This window comes from Petaurus breviceps, unplaced genomic scaffold (genome assembly GCF_028583685.1).
Source record: "Petaurus breviceps papuanus isolate PSGF00001 unplaced genomic scaffold, PetGlider_PUasm1.0 526, whole genome shotgun sequence".
In the NCBI taxonomy this organism is placed as follows: Eukaryota; Metazoa; Chordata; class Mammalia; order Diprotodontia; family Petauridae; genus Petaurus; species Petaurus breviceps.
The window spans coordinates 1-26,631 of NW_027186358.1; the positions used below are offsets into that span (position 1 = coordinate 1).

Consider the following 26,631-nt stretch of genomic DNA (forward strand, 5'->3'; position numbering starts at 1 on the left):
GAACTCAAGCTGATGGCCATTTTCTCTTGATTACCTTGATACATTTGCATTTCAGGAGGCTCCTCCTGGGACTGAATAAGCTCTGCCTGTTCAGTGAAGCTTTTGTACTGAAAACAGTCTTTCCTTGGGGTCACTGTCTTACAGTGATTTAGGGCCGAATATTGTATCATGGCCTTTCCAACTTCATCAAATTCATAAGGATTCTGTGGATTTTGATCTACCTTGATATCAGAGTCAGAGATTTCTCTCACACTGAAGCCACAGGGGCCATGGCTCTTGAATCTTAGCTGGTCAGGTTCTTTCATGGAAATGCTCAGGTTGGTAGTGGTCTCATTCACTTTAAACCTGGCCACTGCACCTGAGGAAACACACACACACACACACACACACACACACAGATAAATATATCATCTTCCCTCCAATGGCAGAAAAGAAGTTAATTTTTATCCTATTTCCCCAGTTAAAAAGAAAATTTTTTAAACCTACATAAGCAGACTTATTTGGAAATGAAATTAGCTCACACCCACAGTATGATTTAATTTACAAAGAGTAGTTTCATATGCAATAATCATGCATCTTCATAGCAGACCTATGATACAGGCAGGGCAGGATTCCCATTATGTTTCACTCACGCCATGAGCTCATCAATGACTGAGTAACCTGAGACACACCCATGTAGTTAAGACTTGAACTCAGGTCCCTGTGACTACTTCTACTCCCACAGCACTAGACGGTCTTTCTTCATTGCACTTTCAACACTTTCTTTAAATGTCTTTTTTTAAAAAAAAGTTTCTTGGGGCAGCTAGTTAGTTCCTGGAGTCAGGAAGACTTGAGTTCAAATCCAGCCTCAGACACTTAAGACAAAAACTAGCCGTGTGACCTTGGGCAAATCACTTAACCCCAACTGCCCTCCAAAAAGCAAAAAAACAAAAAAAACTTCTTATTCTGCCAATCTCAGTTAATCTTCCTTGTTTTTCATACTGTTCAGTTTTGATATACTATCATATGGTCATTCTTTAGTAATTTCATATACTGTTGAGAAATGGGTTTATTAAATAATATTCAGTTGTACATCCAACTTTTCTTTTATTCTATTGAAACCAATAGATATTTTGCTATTTGCTTCACATATACTAAAAATTCACATAATAATTTCCTTGGTAAACCATTTCAATTTATTTTTTTTCTGTTTCCATGTCTGGGATCACATGATTACCAACCATTTTTTTCTATTCCTCTGAGGCATAATACATTCTGTTTGGTCCATCACTTCTTTAGGACAGCCATTATCCATTATCCATGTATTTTCTAAAATGTATCTTCATCGATTCCAAACTGTCACAATGAGACATATAATGGTTTTGGTGTTCATGAAGTGATGACACCAAACTCTGTCCCTTTCCAACTAAGTGTAACAAATTCTTTTGAATTATCAACCTAAAATCAAATTGTTTCCAAACTACCAGAAAGGTTTGACATGCAAGTGCCTATCCTTCCCCCATTCATGGTCATACCCTCATTTCCTTTCTGTAAACTGCACCAGAATAGTCAGCTCATTCAAAAATTACCTTGTAATCTCATCTCATTAGTGCAGTAATTAGCACATCAAGCTGTTACAAATCTTTGTGTTCTTCCAGTGTAGAAGGCAGGTTCTTTGAAAAACATGATCCCTAGGAGTGTACATTACAAACCATCTTGAAACTATCATGGACCATCACACACATTCTACAAAAACAGACCTTACTTGGCCTTTCATTGCAGTGTTAAGGCTACTTTCTGCTTTGAACTTATTTTCTGTGTATGTTACTATCTTTCTACCTAGTGAATTTTCAAGGGAACTGTTTTTCACACTAGGTCAGTCATTCCACAGAGTTTCTGAGAGAGTGTAACCAGTGGTAGAAAGAAGAAAGTTAGGGCAGAAGAGGTCTTTCTTTATAAAGGTTGTTTTATCCACTTAATGCACTTCTTCTGATTAGACAATAGAAAAACACACCTTTAATATAGCAATTAGCCATTCATTTTGTTGACTGGTTTGAAGGCTAAAAACAAAATATGAATTTCCACATCTCAACAACAGAGCATCTTCACTGTATATTGGTTATTAATCAAAAGACAGCTCATAGAGCATTGGATAGAGTTGGACTTAGGTAGACATGAGTTCAAATTCTAGCGCAGATACTTGCTAGCACTTTGACCCTAGGTAAGTTACAACCTCTCACTGCCTTTGTTTCCCCAATTGTAAAACTGAGATAATAGTACCTACCTTTAAGCATTGTTTTGAAGATCAAATGAGAAAATGTTTATAAAGAACTTAGCCCAGTATAAGAACTAGCACATATAAGGCACTATAAAATACTAATTATTATTTTGTTGTTGTCATTAAATTGACTTGATGCAGAACCAAATTGTAGATGGGGTTTGTCAGGTAAACTAAAAACCGTTGTTCAGAGAAAAAGTCCAACTTTTAAATTAATTTCATATATTGTGCTTTGTTCAACATATTCCAAGTTATAACTTATTTGATTTAAAATGCTATTTCAATTTTTTAAAAAATCTATGAAATAAGAAAATTTACATTGAAGTCTTATAATAGCAAACATGAGTTCTTGTTGGATTTAAAAAAAAACCTTCCAGAAAGTCCCAAATTAAATTTTTATAATTTAAAGTAGAATAAAATTGTATATCTTATAGTTGTACTGTGAAATGAAAGTATAAATTTGGAACATTGGGGGCTATAGTTATCTCAGTCATTTTCATTAAATAAGTACCAAATGCATAAAATAAAAATGCACAAATTTAAAAGAATATTATGAGTAGCAGATTAAATGACTAGGGGGTTTCACAACATACTTCATATTTGTTCCTGAAAGGAGTCCTAAAAACAAAAGATTTGGGAAACTGCTGCTCTGGAGTTATGGTTTTTCATTACATTGATCAGTGTTGCTATAGAATAAACTCTTCTAGTTTTGCTCACTTCTCTCTACATCAGTTTGGACAATTCTTTGCAGGTTTCTCTGACACTGTGCCTTTCACCCTTTCTTCCATTATATTCTTAGACCATCATTTCTTCAGTGTTTTTCCAATATATTGGCATCATCCTTGTATACTGATCTTTGCAACAGCAAAAAATAGAAGTTGTTATTTTATATCAAAATGGAGCCTTTTCATCTTTCTGTGATCCTTTTAGTTTACAGGACCAATGGTTATTATGGGGTCAAAGGGCACAGAGTGGAGTGAGTTTAGGGGCATACTTGAAAAAGGCATTATAGAATGTGGTCCTTTCATTTTAATACCTTGTGAATCTTTGTGTCAAACAAAGGTGTTTCTCATACACAACATGATGTTTAATTCTGCTTTCTAATGCATTCTGCTATTCTCTTATTTTTTTAAAGGTGAATTCATCTCATGCACATTGTGTTAAGATAACTAATTAGGTTTTCTCAATGATATCCTCTGATCTTTCCCCTTTGCCCCTTCATCAATCCTTACGAAAAAAAAATACATGGGAGAAGGAAAAGGGATCAATGCCAGTAACTGATCACTGACATGGCCTGATCCCCACTCCTCAGCCCACCCTGTCTTCCATCCATTCCAGTCCCGGATGACTGCCTGGAGCACTATCCTAAAAGTCTCTGATCCTCTTCTCTCCCCTATTTGGAGCGTCAGCCCTGGTGCAAAGATATTTTCCCCCCTGAGGCAGTCAGGCAGCACAATGGACAGGGCACCCTGCCGGGAGTCAGAAGACTTGAGTTTAAATCCAGACACAGAGCCTTGTTCCCTGTGGGACACTGAGCAATTCACAGTACCTCTGTCTGCCTCAGTTTCCTCATTTGTGAGATGAGGATAATAGCAGCACCTGCCTCACAGGGTTTTGTGAGGAACAATGAGATAATATTTGTAGATTTTTTGGAACATAGTAGGCGCTGTGTGAATATTAGCTATTATTATTGTGATTTTCTTCATCAATTCTACTCTCGTTAAGCTACTATTCTCTCCTCTCCTATTCACTTATTGCCCTCTTGAACTTGATGTATTTCAGTAACAAAGCACTCTCTTTTGCCTGGCTCAGCTAAGAGGGTCATGATCTTTTGCTTCTTTCCAAACCATCTCCATGTTTGTATAATAGATGGTGAACTCTGGACAGCAGGGACCATCTTCGGCCTTTCTTTGTATCCCCAGGCTTAGACAGTGCCTAGAACATTGTCATTTATTAATTATACTGACTGTTTGACTGGGCCCAGGGCTATACCAGGCCCCAGCCTCTACCTCAATCCCTGGATTCTGATCTCTCTCCTCTTCAAATGCAGGTTCTGGCCTTGGTCTGTGGATGCCCCTCTCCCACCTCCCCAGTCTTCTTTCACCTTATTGCCCCTCCACATGTGCAATAATCATCAGTTATGGCCTTCTCTTTGTTCCTTGGCCAGGACACTCCATCTCCTGACTCCGTGTTTTCTCTGGCTGCCCCTCATGCTGGCTCTGGCTTCCCTGATGTCCCACCTAAAACTCCTCATTCTACAGTAAGTCTTCTCCAGTCCTCCTCAGCCTCAGTGTCTTCCCTCTCCTGATTAGCTCCAGTTTATCCTGGATGTAGCGGGTTTGTGCATAGTTTTCATGGTGTCTTGCCACTAGACTGTGAAGTCCTTCGGAGAAGGACTTGTCCCCTGCCTTTCTTTGAATCCTTGGTACTTAGCACAGGGTCTGGAATGCAGTAGATGCTTAATAAATGCTTGTTGACTTGAAAAAAATCTGGGAAATTGTTCATATTGGACAGCCTCGGCCCTTTTTTGATGCTTTCAAGAGAATTCTATGCCCAAACAATGACTTCTTATAAGGAACTGAAGGCTATGGAGTCCAACCACCTCATTTTTACAGATGGGGAAACAGGCTCAGAGATTCAATGACTCGCCCTGGATCACGTTCCCAAAAAGTATCTAAAAAGGAATTCCATGTCAGGTCCTCCTGTCCCCAAGGCTAGCGCTCCCTTCACTACAACACATAAATGCCTCATGACAACAGCCCTCATATGTCTGCTTCATCTCACTCACCTGGACAAAAGTTCCTTGGGCCTTTTGGCTCCAGAATCCATGGTGCTTCCCCTCTCTGGAAATAGGAGACCAGATCTTCTCTGGCCACTGGAAGCCCTGGGCGTGGGGAGCACAGAAAGCATGAGGATGGAGAGAAGTTTGCAGTGTGGGCCTCTAGGGAAAGGGGACATGCACACCAGGCCCACAGGATGGTTCCCAGGGCTCTTCAGGGATGGTTTCCATGGTACTGATTGTGGGGATCTTTGGAGGGGGGTTATTGGGTCATACAGTCAATCTGGAATCAGAAAATTCTGGTTTTATTTACTTCTTTCACAGAAGGATGGGCACACTCCACAGCTTACATTATTTAGAAGTCCTTGGCAGCTGGTAGTGCAGTGGTGAGAGCCCTGGGACTGGAGTCGGGGAGGCTTGACTCCAAATCCCAACCTCAGACACTTAGTGGCTGTGTGCTCCTGGGCAAATTCCTTCCCTTATGTGAGCCTCAGTTTCCTCAGCTATAAACTAGGGACAATGATACCAAACCCACAGTCATGAGGGTCCAATGAGAACATATTTCTAAATTACTTAGCACCGTGCCTGATACACAGTAGGTGTACACACATGCTCACTGCCTTCCCTTCTTTGCTACTACCTGAGCTGGAATTAGAGGGAACTGCAAAGGAGAATAAAGTTAAATTTATTATACTAGTGAGAAAAATGATTGAATATCACTTATTTATTCATCTTTTTTTCAATTAATCGATTTGTCCTGCGACTGTTTTTGTCCCGTAATTGCTTAAGTTGTGGTTCTTTGTCTTTGAACAGACTTCAGAGTTCAGCTGGTCTGGAATGGGTTCGCTTCAGCTAATCATGGATCCATTCTTGCCTCAAGGAACTTAGTGGTCCTTGGGGGATGTGTGTGAATATGAGGGTGTTGGGCCTAATATCTTCAGGACACCAAGCCATCCTTCAACAATGTGTACAAGGGGAGCTGTCTCCCTCTGCTCTGGACCTTTGAGCAGAGACAGTCATGGGCTCTTTTACTGGCAGGCAGCATGCCCTGCTAATAAAGAGAATTGCCTCCGTTTTCCTTATTATTCAATTCCACACATAGCATTAAGCAGGATTAGGAGCAATGAACTACCACCTTACGCGCGTTAAAGAGAAGACCTTTCCAAATTCGAGACACATCCCAAAGAGGAAGGGCTTGCTTTGGCAAGCATTGCCCATCTTCAAAGCAACATGAATGCTTTTCTGAGATTTTGCGACAAGATTCACATCCAGTTAGAGGTTAGACAAGATATGACCTCTAAATTTGGCTCCAAGGCCAAGATTCTCTAATAGTGGATTAATTTTTTACCTGAAGCTGCTGAAATTAAAAGACAACTTCAGGAGAAACAAAGCCAAGTCCCAGAGTCCCATCACGTAATTTGAAGACCTTACATAGGAAAGCCAGGCAGCAGGAGGACCCTGTGGAGAGATCACTTTTGCCTTTCAAATAATTGATAAATGCTCACAATCTGCAGAATATGTAGGGAAGAAAACACTCCTTTGATGTCAGATTTGGAGTTAGCAGGGGACAGGGTCCTTACCCAGGGACAGCAGGTTCTGGGCATTCTCCAGCATGACCTCCTTGTACAGCTCTTTCTGAGAATGGTCCAAGAGGCCCCACTCCTCCTGGGTGAAGTCCACAGCCACATCCTGGAATGTCACCAGCTCCTAAACCATCAAAGGTCACAAGATTTAGAGCCAAAAGAGATTCCAGAATTCATATAGTTCAACCCTCATCAACTTAGAAGAGGAAGCTGAAGCCCAGAGAAGGGCTTTGCCTACAGCTCATATCACCTTTATGAGTATCAGAGTCAATGCTTGAAAAAAGGCATTAAGGGCCCAATGGAATATTGAGAAAGGCATTTTCCAATTGAAGTGGGAATCATGTTGCATTAATAAGAGCTGGAGAAATGTCTTCCTGTGAAATGCTTCTCCCTTTGGAGCCAGAGAGAAGGTGTGTCCTCTATCAGTGACGTATGAGAATATGTGGAGGAGAAAAGGAGAAGGTGACATGAAATTCCTCCTTATCACCAGTGTCGTGAGCGATATGATAAGAACATTCTATGAAGAGTTGGTGAGAAGCTGGTAACTTTGGTGTTTTCTGGCGGGGCCGGAATGATCCTGGGATCACTGAAGAGAGAGCAAAGAAAAGGCAATGATCTAATTCATTTCCTACAAGGCTGAAATCAATTCTTACCTAAATGAAAACATGAAGAGGATTCTTACGAGATAACACTCACAGTCTGGGCTGAAGTGAGTAGTGTGGGAGTTTTTCCCAGCCAAGTGAAGGAGAATTATCTATTATTTTATTGAGGGCTTGACGTGATACTAGTTATGATGCATCATAGACAAAACCAACTTTGTCTTTGCTTTATAATTGCTTTCACTTGTTAATGGCACCTATTCCTTAATTTTCACATTGAAAATGAGGAACTACAATGGGGATATGTAATATTTTATTAAGTGGGGCTGGAGATGGAGCTAATTCACAAGAAAGACACTAACAGAATATTTATGAGGAATAAGTTATTTACATAGACCCTTAGAACTCTAGAATGTTGGGGATCAAGAGTCAAGAGAATAAGTTAAGAGGCAGACTGATGGCCACACCTACAAATCCTTTAATATTTGGGAGGGGTCATCTAATTGTCCAACCTGCTGCATGCAGACCGCGTGTTTGGCCATTGCTATCGGTCTCAGATGCTCTTCCATTTCTAGCGCCATGATGTGATTCACTTTTTCAGAGGCTCTCTTGTTGTGGAGTCCCATCCTGGGCTCCTGTCTCTCACCCCCCCAGCCCCACTAGCCACTAATTCTGGTTTTAGTTCTCTTATTATTACTTCCTATCATACAGATAAAATTGCATTTTCATTTTCTCATTATTTGGTTTTCTTCTTCAGAACATCTGACTTATACTCTATTTGGAATCCATATTTAACCCTTAACTTCCTTTTTTACTCAATCTCTGAAAAACCAAAGACTTTATTGGGTTGTTTTTTTCCCTACTTTTTGAGATTCCCAAGAGGTTGCAAACCTTCGCTTTTCCTTAGGGCTTTGTGAAGCACCATTCTTCATTCCATGGTATTCATTCTAAGTGTAAGCAATCACTTACAGGAAGGTAATCCTTTTATTGATTAATAATCAATCTCTGATCCTCTAACCCTCTCCCTGTTTCCTTCTTCATCCCTCACCACCATGAACTCACTCCAAAGGAACTCCAAACCATTTAAGCAAAGAGCTCAGCTCCCACACCTCCTCATTTCTCACCTGGCTCCACTACCCAGGACTTTCTCTGTCAGACGTCTCCATCATGCCCCAAGAAGCTTATGACCATGATAACCTCTTCATCCTGTAACATCTCATCAGTCTTGGTCCTCTACCTCATCTCTCCCCTCTAACTTTCTGATTAGACCATGACTTTGGGAGTTCTGATGGAATTCTCCACTGTGTTCCACGGTTTGGTGTTCCCCAATCCCCATCCCTGACCCCTTTCAGCTTCATTTTATGTTTTGTCTTCAACTCTTTAAAGTATAAGCTTCTTAAGGACAAGACTCATCTTTCTTTTTTTCTATTTTTTTTTTTTTTGCTTTTAGGAGGGCAATTGGGGTTAAGAGACTTGCCCAAGGTCACACAGCTAGTTTTTGTGTTAAGTGTCTGAGGCCAGATTTGAACTCAGGTCCTCCTGACTCCAGGGCTGGTGCTCTATTCACCGTGCCACCTAGCTGCCCCTTTTTTTTTCTATTTTAATATCCAGGCCTTAGCACAGTGCCTAGCACATATTAAGCAGGGGCTTAATAAATGCTTATTAACTGATTACCCCAACACTCTCATTTGAGTGTCTTGCCTCTTATTTTGCTTGAAATGCTCACCATGACCTAGACATCACCTTTTTCAGCCTTCTTACACCTTGCTTCTAGTCCCTTTCTCTCTGATCCAGTGACCCTGGCCTCCATCTCTGGCTCTCCAGGATGGCTAGAATTCTCTCCCTCCTCACTTCTGCCTCCTGGCTTCCTGCAGGCCTTCCTGTCTATAGCAAGCCTTTCCCAGCTCCTCTTTCTAGGAGCCTTTCTTCTTTTAATTCTACCCCCTCGACCTGTTTATAGTTTGTATAGAATTGTGTGCTTGTTGTCTCCCCCATTGGACCGTGAGCTCCTTGAGGCAAGATACTGCTGTTTGCCTCTTTGCGGTGCCCACCACTAAGCACACTGCCTGGCTGGGAAGTTTCCTAAACCCACATGACCCCTTGAGCTATCAGTCTATCTCATCTCCTTTTCTTAGCCAAATTCCTTAAAAAATCTATCTGAACTCTCTCCTTTCCTCTCTCACTCACTCTTTACTCCCTTACAAATTGTCTTTTCTCCTCACTTTCCTGAAGACGCTCCCTCTAAACTTATCAGAGAACACTTAATGGCCAAACCTGACGGTCTTTCCTCAGTCCTAATCCCAATTCTCCTCTTTTCTTCAGACAACACTGTTGAGCACCCTCTCCTCTGTGATCCTCACTCCTCTGGGAGCTTTCCTTCCCATCATACCACCCCCTTTGAAGACCTCACAAGCACATCACAAACCATGCCTAGGCATATGCCCAAGGTTCTGCTCTGGGCCCTCTGCACTCTCCCCTCTTGGATTGATTTAATTATCATCTCTGCAGGTCACTGCCAGATCTCTCCAACCAGTGAAGCCCCCATCAGACTCCTGCATATCAGCTGAGCATCTGGGCACACCTCAGCTCCAAGAGAAAGCAGAGAGACTCCAGCTTAAAGGGCAAAAGCCAGAGAGATGGCAGCTCTTGGAGCAGAAGGCCTGAAGGTGTCCAATGCGCTAAGCAGAGGACAATTATAAGTAGCTCCAGGAAGAATGAAGCAGAATCCTGGGCCTGGAACCAGGAAGGTCCATGTTCAGACATGGCCTCAGATACACGCGAGCTACGTGACTCTGGGCAAGACATTAATCACTATTTGCCTCAGTTTCCTCAACTGTGAAATAAGACAGTAAGAGCACACGCCTCACAGAGTTGTTGGGAAGACTGTCCGTTGGGGAACAAACTGACTCGATTTTGTCTCAGGGTAAATCTTGGACTCAAACCAGATGCCTCTTTGACAGGCCCCGAATGTCTCCTTCAGATTTCCCCTAGCCCCATATTACAAAGGAAAACTCCAAGGACTTGGAAAGAATTCCAGGAACTCACCCCCTTCCCCTAATCCAAGCTGCTTAACAAGGGCTAATGACCAAGGGATTGTTAAAGAAGCTACTGTTTCCTTCCTTGCTGATGTTCAGGCTTTTCAGTCCTAGCCAAGTCTTCCTGACCACATTTGGGGTTTTTTTGGCAAAGATACTAGAGTGTCTGCCACTTTCTCCTCCAGCTCATTTTCCAGCTTGGAAAACTGAGGCAAACAGGGATAAGTGACTTAACCAGCTTCACACAGCTAGTAATTGTCTGCGGCCAGATTTGAATTTCTATCTTCCTGACTCCAGGCTAGACACTCCATCCACTGTGCCTGCTAGCATTAAAAGTCTTTGAACAGAGCAAGCATCCCCTTTCTTTTTTTCTCTTTAAATATTCCTTTGCTTTTCCTTTTCTTGCCTAAAGGCCCTGGGCCAAGGAGCTAAGGAAGAAAGACCATACGTGTATGTATACATAGATGTATATTATTACATATATGTAGGTATATAGAGATATACACATATAAACACAATGTAGGTAAAAATACATACTTACATATATGATCTCAGGAATTGAAGGACCCAAGTATCTATACCCAAGTATGTGATAATTGGGTCATACTCTTGAGTGGATAAAAAAAAAAACTCTGGTGGCTAGGTGACACAGTGAGAAGAGCACCAGCCCTGGAGTCAGGAGGACCTGAGTTCAAATCCAGCCTCAAACACTTAACACTTACTAGCCGTGTGACCCCAGACCCGGGGCTCTGCCTCCACCTGATACTATGGGTGAGACATGAAGATTGGGAGGCTGGGACCCAGTGTTAAAGCTGGGGATGGCACCCCAGGCCCTATGGGAGGTGACAGGGAGCCTGGACAAGAAACAGCAGAAGAAAGTGTCTCTGGGAGCCAATTGCCCTGACCTACCCCCTCAACCCCCCCCCCAAAAAAACCTTCCACCTACCCGTCTGGCTCTGTCCTGTGCTCCCTTTGCAAGGACCCTGATAATTCTCATAACAGGATCAAATGAGATAATATTTATATGACTCCTGGCACATAGCTGATGCCCTGCCCCTCAACCTTTGCCTGTCTTCTTACACCTTGGGTGCTCTTCTCCTCTCTGACCCAGGGATATTGACCTCCTGGCTGATCCTTGACCAAGACCATCCAGCCCCTGACCCAGAACCTTCCCAATGTCTGTCTCTCCTGCTTGGAATGTCCTCCTCCCTCACCTGGGCCTCCCAGCTTTCTTCACATCTCTGGTAACATCTCATCTTCTGAAAACAAGCTTTGCCTGGTCCCTGACACTGCTTGAACCTTCCCTCTCAGGACCCCTCCCAGCCATATTGTACAGAGCTTGTCTGGACACAGGTCATGAGATGTTTTCTCTCCATTAGACTGTGAGCTGCTTGAGGGCAGGGACTGTTATTTTGTAAACCTTCCTTTGCATCCCCAGTAGGTTAACACAGTGCTGGGCACAGAGGAGCCACTTTCTAAATGCTTATTGACTTGACCTAAGAAATGGGAAATGAGAGGGACTCAGAGAGACCTGGGAAGGCTTGTGTGGCCTGAGGCAGGAGGACATGAGCAGAACCAGGAGCACAATGTCTGCTCTGCAGACAGCCCTGACAAGGACAGCCTGTGTCTGGCAGGAGGAAGCTTCCTTGGCTCTCTGGGATTCCAGATTTGCTGAGGCTGGTCAGGGCTGTGGATGGACTGCACTCACCTGGGAGAAGGGTCTCTGGGTGCCAGGGGCCATTCCCTCTGGTTCTAGGCTCCCTTCTTGGAAGAGGTTTTGGTCATCTGCAAGCTTAGCAGCAGAGGGAGAAGAATCTCAGAATGGGGGAGACATTGTCTTGGCCTTCTCTGACTAGGCTGGACACTGGCCTACCAGGAATTACAGAGTGAGGTCTCATAGAAGTTGCAAAGCCCCTGACTCTGCCCTCAGGGGAGAGACTCCAACCAATAGATGAAGACAGCAGGGAGGCTCAGGCTTAGAAGTGAACTTGGTCTGAACAGGAAACTTGCCACCCTCACTAACACCTTCTCTTAGGCCTCAGGCTCCTCCCCCATCCTCCTGCAGAGATCTAGGAGGCAGAAGGAGTTTGGGATCCAGATGGGATGAGACCAGGCCCAGCCTCAATGACCCCAGGCCCAGAACTCTGCCTCCACCTGATACTATGGGTAAGACATGAAGATTAGGAGTCTGGGACCCAGTGTTAAAGCTGGGGATGGCACCCCAGGCCCTATGGGAGGTGACAGGGAGCCTGGACAAGAAGCAGCAGAAGAAAGTGTCTCTGGGAGCCAGGCAGGTGAGAAAGACCTGCTCCTGCCGGAGGGGCCAGACTCTTCCCAAGAGGTCAGATGCGGACTATGAGTCTCAATGAACACAGAAAGCGAGCAGAAGCTGGGTGCAGGGAGAGGTCCTTGCTCAGACCTACCTGGGACCTGCACCTGCAGAGATGGTTTTCAAAAGGCAGAGAGATCTCAGCTCCAAGTGAAGAAGGCAAAGAGATCTCTGCTCCGGGGTGGGGGGGAAGCAGAGAGAGCTCAGCTCTGAGGGTAGAAGGCAGAGATATCTCAGCTTGGAAAAAGACAGATCTTAGGTGGGAAGAAAGGCAAAGAGGTGTCTGCTTGGAGGGGAGAAAAGCAGAGAGATCTCAGCTCCAGGGAAGGAGACAGAGAGATCTCAGCTCTGAGGGAAGAAGGCAGAAAGATCTCTGCTCCAAGGGGGAGAAAGCAGAGAGGTCTCAGCTCCAGGAAGAAAACAGAAAAGGTTTCAGCTCTAAGGGGAAGAAGGCAGAGGGATCTCAGTTCCAAGTTCCTGTTTTCAGGCGGCCCACTCCTGGAGGGTCCCCCTAGTCCCCAAAGCCCCACCCTGCCCAGCCCCCAGGATGGGCCCTTTCCTCCAATCACACCCAGCCCAGGAGCTCAGGCCCCCGCCTGCTTCTCCTCCCCAAGCCCTGCCCTCCGTCACGTGGAATGCTTTGGCCACTGGGATGGCCCCTTCTTCCCCCCCTCCCCTCCTCCCAGGCCTCCAGACTCCACCCCAGGGCTCTTCTTCCACCTGGGCCCCTCCCACAGGCCTGGTCTTCTCTGACAGCTCCTCCTTCCCCATCCCTCCACCACTACCCTGCTCTGGGGCTCAGACCCTCCTCCTTCTCGGCAGACTCGCCTGGCCTTCTTCCAGCTCTGCCCCTGCTACACCCATCTCCTTCCTCACAAGGAGATGCCCACCCTCCAGCCCTCCTGGTTCTGCCAGCCGATGCCCTCACCCCCCCAGGCCTCCCTGCAGCTTGGAGCCCAGACTCGCACACCCCAGCTTAAGTCTCGTCCAGGCTGGATACATTGACCACCTTGGCACCTGCCACAGCCCAGCTCCACACTAAGGGGTCCTTTCCCTCTACCTCATTCTTTCCCTGGGGACATTGTCTCACTGGAAGCCAGCTGGATCCCACAGGGGTGCTGAGGCAGGAAGTCAGGGCACCTGGGTCCCACGGCACGGGTCACAGCACGTTATAAATCTCTCCTACTCATTTACACAGATCTCCACATCTCCCTCCGAGAGCAGGGGCCAGGCTGCTGCCAGATGGGGCAATTGAAGTCCTCCCCCTTTCCACTATTTCCCTTTCCACCCCTCCAAACCTGAGTCCTAACGGGCAGGGGAGAGGTGCAGAAAGCTGGGCGTCTTGGTCCGGGGGCACAAGGCCAGAGAAGGACTGAAGGGGGGATTGCTGTTGGGGTGGACAGGATCCTGAAAGAGCCTTCTGGATTTTTTTTTTTTTTGACAAAAGGTCCACCCTCTTGGACCTTATGTTGGGAAAGGGAGTGATTGACAAGGATCTGCAATTTGGATGAGAAAGTTACTGGCCTGCGAAGTGGGGCCTTAGGGCATAAATTGACACGTCATTCAGGGAGGGGCAGTGGGATTTCATCTTGGTCCCATGGGACAGAGTGAAAAGAGAACTTATACCAGAGACAAAAGACCTAGATTTAAATAAAATTAGGTACCTAGGATGTGCCACCTCATAGGTCTGTGTGATCTTGGGCCATTCACTTTTCCTCCCAGAGCCTCAGTTTCCTTGCCTGTAAAATGAAACATTTTGATTAGATTGTCTCTGAGGTCCCTGGCAGCTCTGGATGCATATTCTTATGGAATGACATGACATTAGCCCCAGAGAAAGATATGTCATATCTAATCGAAGATTTACCTTGGAGTATGATTGGTTGTGTTGGGATTCCAAAAGCTGAACATTGTGAGAAACCTCTGCCCTGCTTCCTCTCTGCTTCCATGGCTGTGTGAGGGTATGAGCACTGGATGAACAATAATTTGTCTGGTATTTCAGGAATTGGTGATATTCAAGAATATGACTATTGATTTCACCTGGGAGGAGTAGGAGCTTCTGGACACAGGTCTGGGGAATTATAGAAATCTAATCCCCCTGGGTAATGACAACTTCTTCCTTTAAGAAAAATATATTTTTATCAATATCTCTTTGTTGTTACATTATTTAGATTTCCTTCTGCATCCCTCTCCTTTCCCTTTCCAGATAGCCATCCCTTATAATAAAGATTTTTTAAAAAGAAAAAGAAAAAATTGGCTAAATTGATACCTTAAAAAAAAAGTAGGATTTTATATGCAGTGTCCCACACCTGTGGATCCCCACCTCTGCAAAGACCTAGAATGGAGACTTGTTTTTTCATGCTACTTTTTGGGGCCCAGGTTTGTTTGCTATATTTTTGCAACATTTTGTTTTGTTTGTTTTATCTTGGTCTTTCTTTCCAGTTACATTGTTGTCAATGTAAATCGTTTGTCAGTATAAATTTTTGTCAGGGTAAACTGTTTTCTTGGCTCTGCATCAGTTCATGGAAATTTTCCCATGGTTCTTTGTATTATCATAATTGTTGTTTCTTAGGGCATGGTGATGGTCCCTTGTGTTCACACGCCACAGCTGATTTAGCCATCCCCTGGACAGCTCCATTTTCTGACTTAGACTCTGCCGCTTAAGATTGTATTGCCTTCTGTGAGGTGTCAACGTGCATAGGCCAGCTGTGGGGTGGCAAGCAAAGACCAGATACTGGTGATGCTTCAGGAGTAAGAGGCAGGCCATTGTTTTCCACTGTTTCCAGATGAAAAGTCGTGACACTGTACAGCAGGGGCTTGTCACAGCTTGGCCCTCATGGGACCATCCCCAAGGCTTTACATTCCCCATCCTCTGTTCCCCCATCATTCACACTACCCCAGCATCTCAGTGCAGGTGCCTGAGGATGAGGCTTCCAGTCAGCTCCTCACGTGTTATCAAGCATCTGGGAACAGGGAGAGCTCATATTAGGCCAGGGTGAGTTCTGCCTTTGGACTCACAGTATAGCTGGCAGTACAATCCACCCCAATTTCTTGTCACTTTGATTCTTCTAAGATAATGATGTTCTTTGATTGGAATTCACAAACTGCTCATGAGATAATACACAATAAGGGTGCCTTGGAGAGGTGCAGGCTGCTTTCTCTGGTCTGAGGATAGAAGGTTATTACGATCAGATGATTGATGAAGCCTTCTGGGGGCAGTAGCATTTGTGCTGAGCATCAGAGATTAGTAGATGTTGGGCAGGTTGGAGCTGTAAAGACATGGAGGAACCAAATTGTGGAGCCTGGACTAGGGACACAGGCAGTGAGCATCATCTGAAGGTCAGAGTACATGGAGAGGAGTTTGAAATAAGGTCAAAAGGTAGCTTTGTTGGGGCAGCTAGGTGGAACAGTGAGTAGAGCACCAGCTCTGGAGTCAGAAGGACCTGAGTTAAAATCCAGACTCAGATACTTAACACTAACTAGTGGTGTGACCTTGGGCAAGTCACTTAAGCACAACTGCCCTGCCCTCCCTCCTCCAAAAAGATATACACACATACACACACACATTGTTTGGTGCCAAAATCTAGACGACCCTGAATGCCAGGCTGAGGAATGTGAATGATGCTCAGTTGCAAATATGGAGTCGTCCAGAAATTTTCAGTAGAGAAATTATATGTGCACAAGTTAAATGAGCCTGACATTGGTGCAGAGTCTAAACTGGAGGACTGAGAAAGTGATAGGCAGGACCACCTGCCAGGATATTGTTACTGTAGCCAAGGTGGGCTGTAATGAGGGGCTCTATGAAGAAGGAGGCCATGGAGATAGAGAAGAAGGGATGAAAGGGAGAGATGGCAGGATGGGGCTGGAGAGGACTTGGTAGCTGAGACATAGAAGGGGAAAAGTCAATAGTAGTATTGAAGTTTCAAATATGAGACTGAGTGAACTACAGGGCTATTGATAGAAATAATAAAACCAGAAACAGAAACAGCTGTAGGAGAGGGACCAGCGTTTAATGAATCAATAAACACTTATTATTTTCCAGGCACTGTCCTAAGTGCTGACTGTGGACATGATGTGTTTGAAGTGGCAGCACACTGGGTAGAGAGCTTGTAGGCTTTTGGAGATGTGGGTTTGGAGCCTGGGACATCAAGAGTTCACTAGAAAGAGCATGTGGACATGAAGAGGGGTGACCATTGGTGCCATAGACAGGAGTAAGCAGCTTCCATATAAGGGCAAAGGTATTTTAGTCGGATCAGGCATTGGGGGGGGCGGGGGCGCTTAGTGCCACCTCAGCCCCTCCCTGAGTATTAGGAAAGGTGAGCATGCATAGCCACTCCAAGAGGGAGTGAAATTACTTAGGGGAGGGGGGAGGCAGCTCAGAGCAGAATCTTGAGGGAAAGGTTCTTACTGATGGGCCCTGATTGTGATCCCATCCTTTGCCTGACCGGGTGTCATCCAGAGTCCCTCTGTATCATTGTTACCAAGTCTACACTCCCTCCCAACTTATCCTGTCTATAGCTTGTATGGAGCTAGTTGTTTACATGTTGGGTTCCCCATCAGATCTCACCTTCGCCTTTCTTTGTAACCCCAGCCCTCAGCACAGTGCTGACCCATAGTAGGTGCTTAAACAATGTTTATTGAGTGCTTTATTCTTTGCCTGAATCCATTACCTTCCTGGCTTTCCCCATTATACTTCCCTCATTCTCTGAGAAGCTCTTGTACTTTCTTACTTGAAAAGCTTCCCCTCGTGCTCAGCAATCCCCCCACCCCTCCTGCCTCCCTCCCTTGAAGGACACAGTTGCCAGGATCATTTCCTATTGGTCTCACTGGTCTCTTACCTCGTGGTTCCTTTCCTTTTGCTTGTCATGATCCCTAGTCTGCCCTGTCCTTGTTTCCTGCTGAAACTAGATTGATTTTCTTGCAAACAGATGGACAGACTGGATGCACTGAGGAGAAGGAAATACAAAACACTTGGGAATGATTTCCTTCAGCTAGTCATGGATGGCAAGTCTCCACCGGTGAGCACTGCCTCCCTCCTTCATCATCATGGAGGTGAAGCTCAGCCTCTGCCAGGGGCAGCCTGGACATTGGAGGACCACAGCCAGGCAGCCTGGGGGTGGGCTGGGAACTTCTCCATAGAGAATGCTGGAGAGATGAATGGCAGGGGAAGCGAGGTCCTGGAGGAGACATCTGTACTCCATATAACAGCAAATATCTTAGCAAATACAGTCAGACATTCTCCACAAATTCACTTTCTGCACAGGTTACTGCCTTCCTACGGGGTCACATGCAGAGTCCTTCCGAAGTGGCCGCAGGAGAGGGCAGTGGCTGCAGTGTTGGCATCTCCCCCCAATGAGTGGGTGGTACTGCTGGCTACGAGTGCTCACCTTTCCTAATACTCAGGGAGGGGCTGAGTTGGCACTAAGCGCCCCGCCCCCCCCAATGCCTGATCCGACTAAAATACCTTTGCCCTTATATGGAAGCTGCTTACTCCTGTCTACGAAAGAGATGCTCCCCTGGAATCTTGGTGGGCCCAGCTGCCAGCCCACCAACACCCACCTCATTGGTGTCTTAGTAACTCACTTTCCAACTTTCTCCTGAGTTTTGTCTCTTAATGAGGGTGAAGACGCAGACATAGAATTTTCCTTTTAACTTTACTTGAGAGCCCCAGTGTTAAGTGTTGGAGATATCTATGCAAAAGATGTGATTATGCTTCTCAGAGTTAAAGGAGGAAAGAGATTGATGGGGCAGGGCATCAGAGCAGCAGTTGGGGAATCTGGGTTGGGCTGGTGGTGAAGAACGCTTCACAATCAGGAGAACAGAGGCTCTGGGTGGGAGCTAGAGGGCTGAGTGTGAGCCAGGAGGCTGGGCATGAAGGTGCCATTAAAGAGCAAGTCTTACTCCTAGAGGGCTGAGTGTGAGCCAGGAGGCTGGGCATGAAGGTGCCATCAAAGACCAAGTCTTACTCCTAGAGGGCTGAGTGTGAGCCAGGAGGCTGGGCATGAAGGTGCCATCAAAGACCAAGTCTTACTCCTAGAAGGCTGAGTGTGAGCCACAAGGCTGGGCATGAAGGTACCATCAAAGACCAAGTCTTACTCCTAGAGGGCTGAGTGTGAGCCAGAAGGCTGGGCATGAAGGTGCCATTAAAGACCAAGTCTTACTCCTAGAAGGCTAGTCATCACCTAACCTAGCTCTGACCTGCCTGGGACCTGCAAGCCCAGTGATATGTTCTTGGGAGACAAAAAGTGATGTGAGCCAAAAGCTTCTGTTTCCAGGTGCCAGAGCTGCCAGGAGAATGAGTCCATGGCAGAGCTACCAAGATTGGTGGAGTACATGGGAAACTGAAGAGGGGGTAGGGCTTCAGTTGGACTGGCCCAGTCTGGGAGAGTCCCCCCAGTGCCAAAAGGCCCTCTCTGCCTGGCCCCTGAGGCTCCAGGATCATCTTTTCCCTCCAGTCAGACTCGGGGCCAAGATGTCAGACCCCCGCCTGTCTCTGCCCCAGCCCTGCCTCCATCAGCAGCTTCTGACAGGAAACGTTTATGGACCTTAGAGAAACAGGGAAGTGGTAACATGGGGGGTTGTGGGGGATGTGTATCAAATTTCTCTAAAAAGAGTTTGGTATCCAAGATATAGAAGCACTTTAAGTACACGTGTACATATACATATTCATATGTAAACATACAGTACATACATGTACACATACATGTATACTCCTTGTTTTGGCTTTATTTTTCTTCCCCAAACTTTCCCTTCCTCTCCACTTCAGCTGACAAGATCAGGATGGAATCTCACTCTACTCTTGTACCTGGATGAGTTGTATCAGTCTATGGCCCAAGGCCCCACCCCCCAGTCTCATAACTTTTTTCATCCAAAGCTCCCCGACCTACCTACCATTCCCCTTCTCAAGGTAAGCACCAGGAGGGTAGGTACTGTCTTTACTTTTGTAAAAATGAGTCAAGATGGACCTTTCAGGATTCTGGCCAAGGACTCTGAGCTGCCTGCACCCCAAACAACAATCCCGCATTCAGTCCTTCTCTGGTCTCTGTTCTGGCTTCCTGTCATCCCTCTCGTGCCCAGGACCAGCACTTCCTGCTTTCTGCACCTCTCCTCTTTCCATTAAGACCCAGGTTTTGACAGGTAGAGAGGGAAATTGTGGACCTTCCAGAGGATGGATTTCAGTTACTGCATCAGGTAGCAACAAAGACCTTGCTCTTGGAGGGAGATGTGAAGGTCTGTGTACATGGGAAGAGGAGAGAGGGTTTATAACTTGGGGTACAACACATGCCCTAGGACCCCAGTGTCCTGACTTCCTGCTCTCACCTCACCCACAGGATCCAACTGTCTTCCAGTAAGAGAATGTCACAGGGAAGAAAAAACAAGACAGAGGGAAAGGCCCATTCAGTGGCAAGAATGAAAGGACAGGATGGTGTGTGTTTTCAGGTTCTAGGGGAGTTAATTGGGGGGAAGTCTGGGGTCCAGGTCACTGTATGTTCCATGAACATCATTTGGATTTGAGAGCCTATGGTGAGCACACACATAGCCTGGGGTTCCTCAAAACTGTGTGCTGCATTTAATTACAGAAATTTTATATTCGTCTTATCTAAATCTGATTCCAATTCATCCCCCCCTCAGGTGGCTACTATGATCATATTAACATAATGAAAGGTGTTGTGGTGTTGATCTCCTATAAACCAAATACTCTATCAGTTGGAGGCCCCGTGGATTCCATCATGTGTAATTCAAATGATGACGTAAAATAATTCCTTCCTACAATAAATAGAACTATACTAGCACATATCATTCAACCAAAAGTCACCAGTGGGGTTTATCTCCTATGTTTATTACAATGAAGAAATGAGGCATCATTATTTACTTGCAATTTGCTATGTGAGGGAGAACAGGAGGGACATAGCAGCATCAATGCTGTTCTTTAGATCTGTTTGATTTCAGGTGTGAGTTAGAGTCATTACCCAATCATACAGAAAGGTTCACCACACACCCCAGGGTACCACAGCCTGGCTCAGATACACCTGTGTGGGAAAATGTCTTGCTTACTAAGACGGCAATACCAAGTCAAGAGCCTCCTCCCTTCACCTTGGCAAGGTCATTTCCTCAACTTTCCCAGAGACAGCATTTCCCTTGAATGATAGACTAGTGGCATTAGGAGAGGTCAGGCACTTATAAGTAGAATCAAAACTTAGAATAGCAGCAGGCTAAAGTTCCAAGAAGCACTTCCTTGAACAGCAAAATTTCACTAATTACACTTTGGGGCTAGGTTATTTTTATTTTTCTCATGTCTTAGTAATGTCTATTGATCTTTCATGTAAGAATAATTACATTCTGGACTCTCACCCATATACAGTAAATACCAGTTCACACATAGAGCAAATAGGTGGGGGCGGCTAGGTGGTGCAGTGAATAGAGTACCAGCTCTGGAGTCAGGAGGACCTGAATTAAAATTCAGTCTCAGACACTTAACACTTACTAGCCATGTGACCTTGGGCAAGTCACTTAACCCCAACTGCCCTGCTTTCCCCCCTCCAAAAAGCAAAAAAAAAAACAAAAAAAAAACCCCAAAACAATAATAATAATGTAGCTTCACTACATATTAATTATTAACAGATACAATTTCATGATTTTCCAAATGATTGTAAATTAAACTCATTCTTTCTTTAACATGAGTTTGTACATTTGTCCACTTTGGCTAGGAGAGGTCCCAGTTCCTCAAAGCAAGCACTCTAGGGTTTCCCAATGTGCTGTCAGAAGGGCTGGCAAGACCTTACGACCTAGCCTGCGTAGGAAGTCCCAAGGAAGCTCACAGGCTAGGATCCCTTCAGAGGATTTTGCTTTTCTTTTCTCTAGTTTTTATTATTATTTTCTCATTTAAAGCAAATTATAAGCCATTGAGTATTTAACCAGTTTAGGAACTTTCTTGTCACATCTCTTAAAGTTCAGTTCCTAATGGCATCCAGACAAAAGGGGAAGTTACCTTTCTGATGGCATTCTTGACGAGACTGTTCTCATATTTCATAGGAAACACTTCAGAGATAACATACAACATGCGGTACAATACAAGCCCATTGCCCACAGTCTCCTGACTTCCTGCTCTCACCTCACCCACAGCATCCAAAGTCACACCTTAGTCCAGTATGTAATAATCACACTCAGAAATAATCTCTACCTTGCTTCCTATCTGCCAGGCTTTTTCTTGCTTTGTAAAGTTTAATTTGAAGAATTTCAGAGCCATGCCTTCTGTAGTACTTTAAAAGGCTTAGTGTCTGATTTTTTGATTGTAATTTTCATTTGTGAATTGTATCAGCAGATTTGTTAACTTTCTTTTTTTTTCTTTTTTGGAGGGGAAGGGCATGGCCATTGGAGTTAAGTGACTTGCCTAAGGTCACACAGCTAATAAGTGTTAACTGTCTGAGTCTGGATTTTAACTCAGGTCCTCCTGACTCCAGTGCTGGTGCTCTATTCACTGCATGATGTAGCCACTCCCGATTTGTTAACTTTCAATGTTATTTTTAAGAAACACCTTTTTAAGTGGCCTAGCATTTTGTCCAGTTGAGTTCCTATAAGCTTTAGGGGCATGCCCCCTGTGAACTGGAAAATCCATGTAAAATTTTTTGGCCCTCCCTTTGTATCAGAGAAGATGTCTCCATTTTTTTTTTCTTTTTCTTCTCTGTGGTGTTTACAGTACCTTCTTGTAAAATTTGGCTTAAGTATTTGGTCCTTGACTCTCCGTCATCTGCTGGCCTTTGAATGTGGTCTGTGGCTTCGTGAAACTCCCATTGAATTTCTTATGCCAGCTGCAATACTGTCACATTTTTGGCGTAAAGGTTCACACATGCTTTGTTGTCATTCAGTCATGTCTGACCCTTCATGAGCCTATGGCACACCAGGCCTTTCTACCCTCCACTATCTCTCGTCCAAGTTCTCATTTGTTGTTTCCACGATGCTACCTCTTCATCTCCTCCCCTGCCATCTCCTTTTCCTTTCTCTCAATCTTTCCCAACATCAGTGACTTTTCCAACGAGTCCCATCTTCTCCTATGTAGCCAGAGTACTTAAGTTTCAGCTTCAGTATTTGTCCTTCCAGTGAATAGTCTGAGTTAATCTCATTAAGACTTGACGGATTTGAGCTTCTTGCTGTCCCAGGGACTCTGAAAAGTCTTCTCCAGCACCACAATTCGAAAGCCTCAATTCTGTAGTGCCCAGCTTTCCTTATAGTCCAACTATCAGCGTCATACATTGCTATTGGAAAAAACACGGAGTATGTGGCCCTTGGTTGGCAAGGTGATGCTTCTGCTTTTTAGCATGCTGTCCAGATTTCCCATAGCTTTTCTTCCAAGGAGAAAGCATCTTTATTTTTTTTTTTGATTTTTTTTTTGGAGAGCAGTTGGGTTTAAGTGACTTGCCCAAGGTCACATGGCATGTTAAGTGTCTGAGGCTGGATCCGAACCCGGGTCCTCCTGACTCCAGGGCTTTACTCACTGCACCACCTAGCCGCCCCTGAGAAAGCATCTTTGAATTTCATGGTTACAGTCGCTGTCTGCCGTGATCTTTGAACCCAAGAATACAAAGTCTGCCACTCCTTCCATTTCTTTTCCTTCTATGTGCCAAAATTTGATGAGACCAGTTGCAATGATCTTACCGTGTTTCCCCGATAATAAGACCTATCCCGAAAATAAGCCCTCCCCTTACTGTGTAAGATTCCTCTAAAATAAGCCCTCTGGTGTTTTTCTTTCCAAAAAAAAAAAAATAAATAAGACAGTGTCTTATTATCGGGGAAACATGGTAGTTTTTCTGATGTTAAGCTCAAGTCAACTTTTACGCTTGCCTCTTTTACCCTCATCAGGAGGTTCTTAATTCCTCATCATTAAAATGCATAGTTCATTCCAATGACTTTGTGGCCTTTTGGGCAATCACAGAATTTGTATGAGTAACAAAGCCAAAGACAGCGCACTCAGTACAACTGTAAAATTTAAGGGCCCTCCTAGACCTTTATTGATGACTCTGGAGAAGAGGCCATTTGTCTTCTCACAGTTGAGAGAAGCATTTCTCTACCTATCACACAAAGGAAGTGACTTGGTAATGACAAGGGCATTCAGCTAGAGCCTATTGTTTTTCAATATATGGTCTTTGTTGTAAAAGCAGCTTTCCTTTTCATGCGGCTACTTCAGTGTGTAAAGAAACTTGTACATACGGCTTCTTTGTGAATGATCTCAGTTTTTCATTGCCTGTTCCTCCTACAAAGTTTATGATATTTTCTAATTTTTTTTATTTTGTGTTTTTAAATGATTGTATTTAACAAGCAAATAGGAGTTTTAGGTTTGCCTTCCATCAAACAGGACTTAATTTTCTAATGATTTTAAATGAACAGTAATCTTTATCACACATTTAATTTTTGGTTTCAACTAAATAAACCATAGTTCTATAATTGTTGCAGTCTAAAAGTGCTGGGAACCCCAAAATCCAAGAGCAAAAATCACAGGTCCCACTTCAAAAGAATTCATCTCAAGCCTTTCAATTAAAGACAAGATTGATTAGAATTCTGGTTGAGGTGGGTAAAATTTTAACAATCTGCACTTTGGTAGATGAGACTAACCCTTTTTATAGGAAAAAGATCTGTGGGAAAATTTGGATGGGAATGGACGAGTAGTCTGGGGTGACTGGGAGGTAACAGAGAAAGAGTCTAGATGGAATTTAAGGAGCAGAGGTCTAGGGTGGGGCCAGGTGTAGACAATGAGGGCCACAATGAAAGAGCAGTTGAAAGGTTCATTAACTGTGAAGGGCCAGGTGCCCCAAGTGAACTCCAGGAACATGGGCCACATGGAAAAGTCCAGGGCCTTTTAGGGGTCCATCATTAGCACCCCATCATAATCACTAATATGAACAATATAAAATCTCAATTTTCACAAGAGGTATTAACTGAAAGGATCTCAAATTTCAGAACCCATTGATATCAATTAGCTTATTCTTTAATTTTTGAAAATTAACTCAGATTGAAAAGTGATGATGAGGTTACAACTGTTGGAATGTAATTGTGAACATCACAATTGGTTCAGTGAAATGTATATGAAAGAACAGTACCCTATGAAAGTACATTTATACAAATCCTTTGACATTTAAAAAGACTCACATATAATCCAGAAAATTTCAGGCAGCTTTTGAATAAGCAATGGACCACACACACACACACACACACACACACCCTTGTTAATCTCAACTGAAATAGAATCAGCACCAGGTGCTTTTTTTATCTTTTATTTTCTTTTTGGAGGGCAATTGGGGTTAGGTGACTTGCCCAAGGTCACACAGCTAGTTTTTGTGTTAAGTGTCTGAGGCTGGATTTGAACTCAGGTCCTCCTGACTTCAGGGCCGGTGCTCTATTCACTGTGCCACCTAGCCACCCCTGCACCAGGTGCTTTACCACAAGAGAGGAGTCTAATGGCATTCAAAACCTCTTCTTCAGTTGGCAATTTGGCTAGAGTGATGACTTCATCATGAGGTATATGGTCAATGGCTTCAGCATTGATTGATGACAGTCTGTTGAGAACATTATGGAAGTGTTCAGCCCATCTCTCTATGATCATATCGTAATCACTAATCAATGTGACTCTATCAGCACTGAGTAGTTGAGATGTACTAGAGGTCTTTGGCCCATAAAGAGCTCTCACAGCATCATAAAAGCACTTTGGATTGTTATTATCAGTGTACAACTGAATTTCCGCTGCCTTCTTACTGAGGTAAGAATCCTGCATCTCTCTAAGCTTTACTTGTACTTTACTTTTGATGGAGTTAAATACTGCCTTCTTAGAGATGGATGAATTATCCTGCTGATAAATCCTGCAGAGTTCTCATTTTTCATTTAGCAGCTTCTGAATTTCCCCAACATTTTTGTCAAACCAGTCTTGGGGTTTGCGAGTGTTCTGACCCAGATGGTTAAACGCAGTGCTATACATCAAACTGAAAGCTGCCCACTCCTTTTCTGCTCCATTGTTGCCAATCATGTATTGGCTCAACTTTCCCTCCAGGTTAGCAAAGAACTGTTCCTACTCAAAGAAGTGCTCTAATTGGTTGACATTGTCTTCTGGTAGTCATCCTGCCTTGGGACTATGCTTTTGTTGAATAAGAATATTTAGCTTAGAGAGGATGAGTCTATGATCAGTCCAGCACTCTGCACCACACAATCCCGTCGTCACTCTCACATCCTGTCAGTCTCTTCTCCTTACAATGACATAGTCTAGTAGATGCCAATGTTTGCTGCAAAGGTGCATCCATAGTTTTATTGGGTTTAGGTAAACAAAATACAGTGTTGGTGATGAGGTTATGAGAAACACAAGTCTTCAGCAGTAAGTGACCGTTGCTGTTGCTCTTTCCAACTCCATTTCTCCCTAGGACTCCCTGCCAAGCCTGGTAGTCTGAGCCCACTCTAGCATTAAAGTCACCCAGAATTATAAGCTTGTCTTCTTTTAGCACACTGATGATAAGGGTCTCCAGGTCTTCATAAAATACTTCTTTGATCTCATCAGGGTTCATCATGGTGGGAGCATAGGCATGGATGTTGGTCATGTGATGCTTTTCTGAAAGTGGCAATCACATTGTCACAAGCCCTTCATTCGCTCCTTTGGGCAAGGCATACCAGCTTGTTGACTAGATTAGTTTCGATTGCAAAACCTATGGCAGCTTCATGGCGCTGCTATTTACTGCAGACAATCCAGAAAAAAGTGTATCCAGCTCTAATTTCAGTGAGCTGGCCTTCCTATGGCAGCTTTGTTTCACTCAGGGCTGCTGTTGGGATGTGATACCTGCCGAGTTCTCTTGCAACAAGAGCTGCTTATCTTTCAGGCCTACTGGATTTGTGTTGTCTGTAAGTGTTCGCACATTCCATGTACCAATGGCAAGTGGAATAATCTTTGCAGTTTCTTTTATTTTGACCACAGGGTGGGATCCCTGCTTGCCATGGTAAACAGGCCAGGGTTGGGTAAGCAGAAAATTTTTAGGGCATCTTTTCTATCCCCTTCCTCACACCAGGAGATGAGCAGTGAGG

The 26,631-nt window shown here is 44.3% G+C and overlaps 1 protein-coding gene across 5 annotated transcripts; it reads right to left on the reverse strand.

Moving 5' to 3' along the window:
• Positions 1-6: 6 nt before the first annotated feature.
• LOC138172379 (zinc finger protein 74-like) lies at positions 7-13,152 on the reverse strand. Of its 5 annotated transcripts, none has more exons than XR_011171103.1 (5): positions 12,677-13,152; positions 11,962-12,045; positions 6,617-7,205; positions 5,046-5,141; positions 7-358 (listed from the first exon to the last, which is right to left on the reverse strand). XR_011171103.1 is itself a non-coding variant. In XM_069102134.1 (5 exons), exons 2-5 carry the CDS (start codon positions 11,992-11,994, stop codon positions 1,322-1,324), a joined length of 270 nt encoding a protein of 89 aa, XP_068958235.1. In that variant the 5' UTR covers positions 11,995-12,045; positions 12,677-13,150; the 3' UTR covers positions 1,033-1,321. The 5 variants fall into 5 exon arrangements, 1 of the variants encoding a protein (XP_068958235.1); XM_069102134.1 differs by lacking the exon at positions 7-358 and adding an exon at positions 1,033-1,335 and having other exon boundaries at positions 6,617-6,743; positions 12,677-13,150; XR_011171104.1 differs by lacking the exon at positions 11,962-12,045.
• Positions 13,153-26,631: the final 13,479 nt, after the last annotated feature.

Excerpts from the sequence above, each read along its gene's own strand:
- LOC138172379 (XM_069102134.1), bottom strand. The coding sequence starts at position 11,994 with ATGGCCCCTGGCACCCAGAGACCCTTCTCCCAG. Across the intron at positions 6,744-11,961 it reads CCCAGAGACCCTTCTCCCAG|GAGCTGGTGACATTCCAGGA; the intron begins GTGAGTGCAGTC and ends TTGATGGTTTAG. Across the intron at positions 5,142-6,616 it reads CCAGAACCTGCTGTCCCTGG|GGCTTCCAGTGGCCAGAGAA; the intron begins GTAAGGACCCTG and ends CCCCACGCCCAG.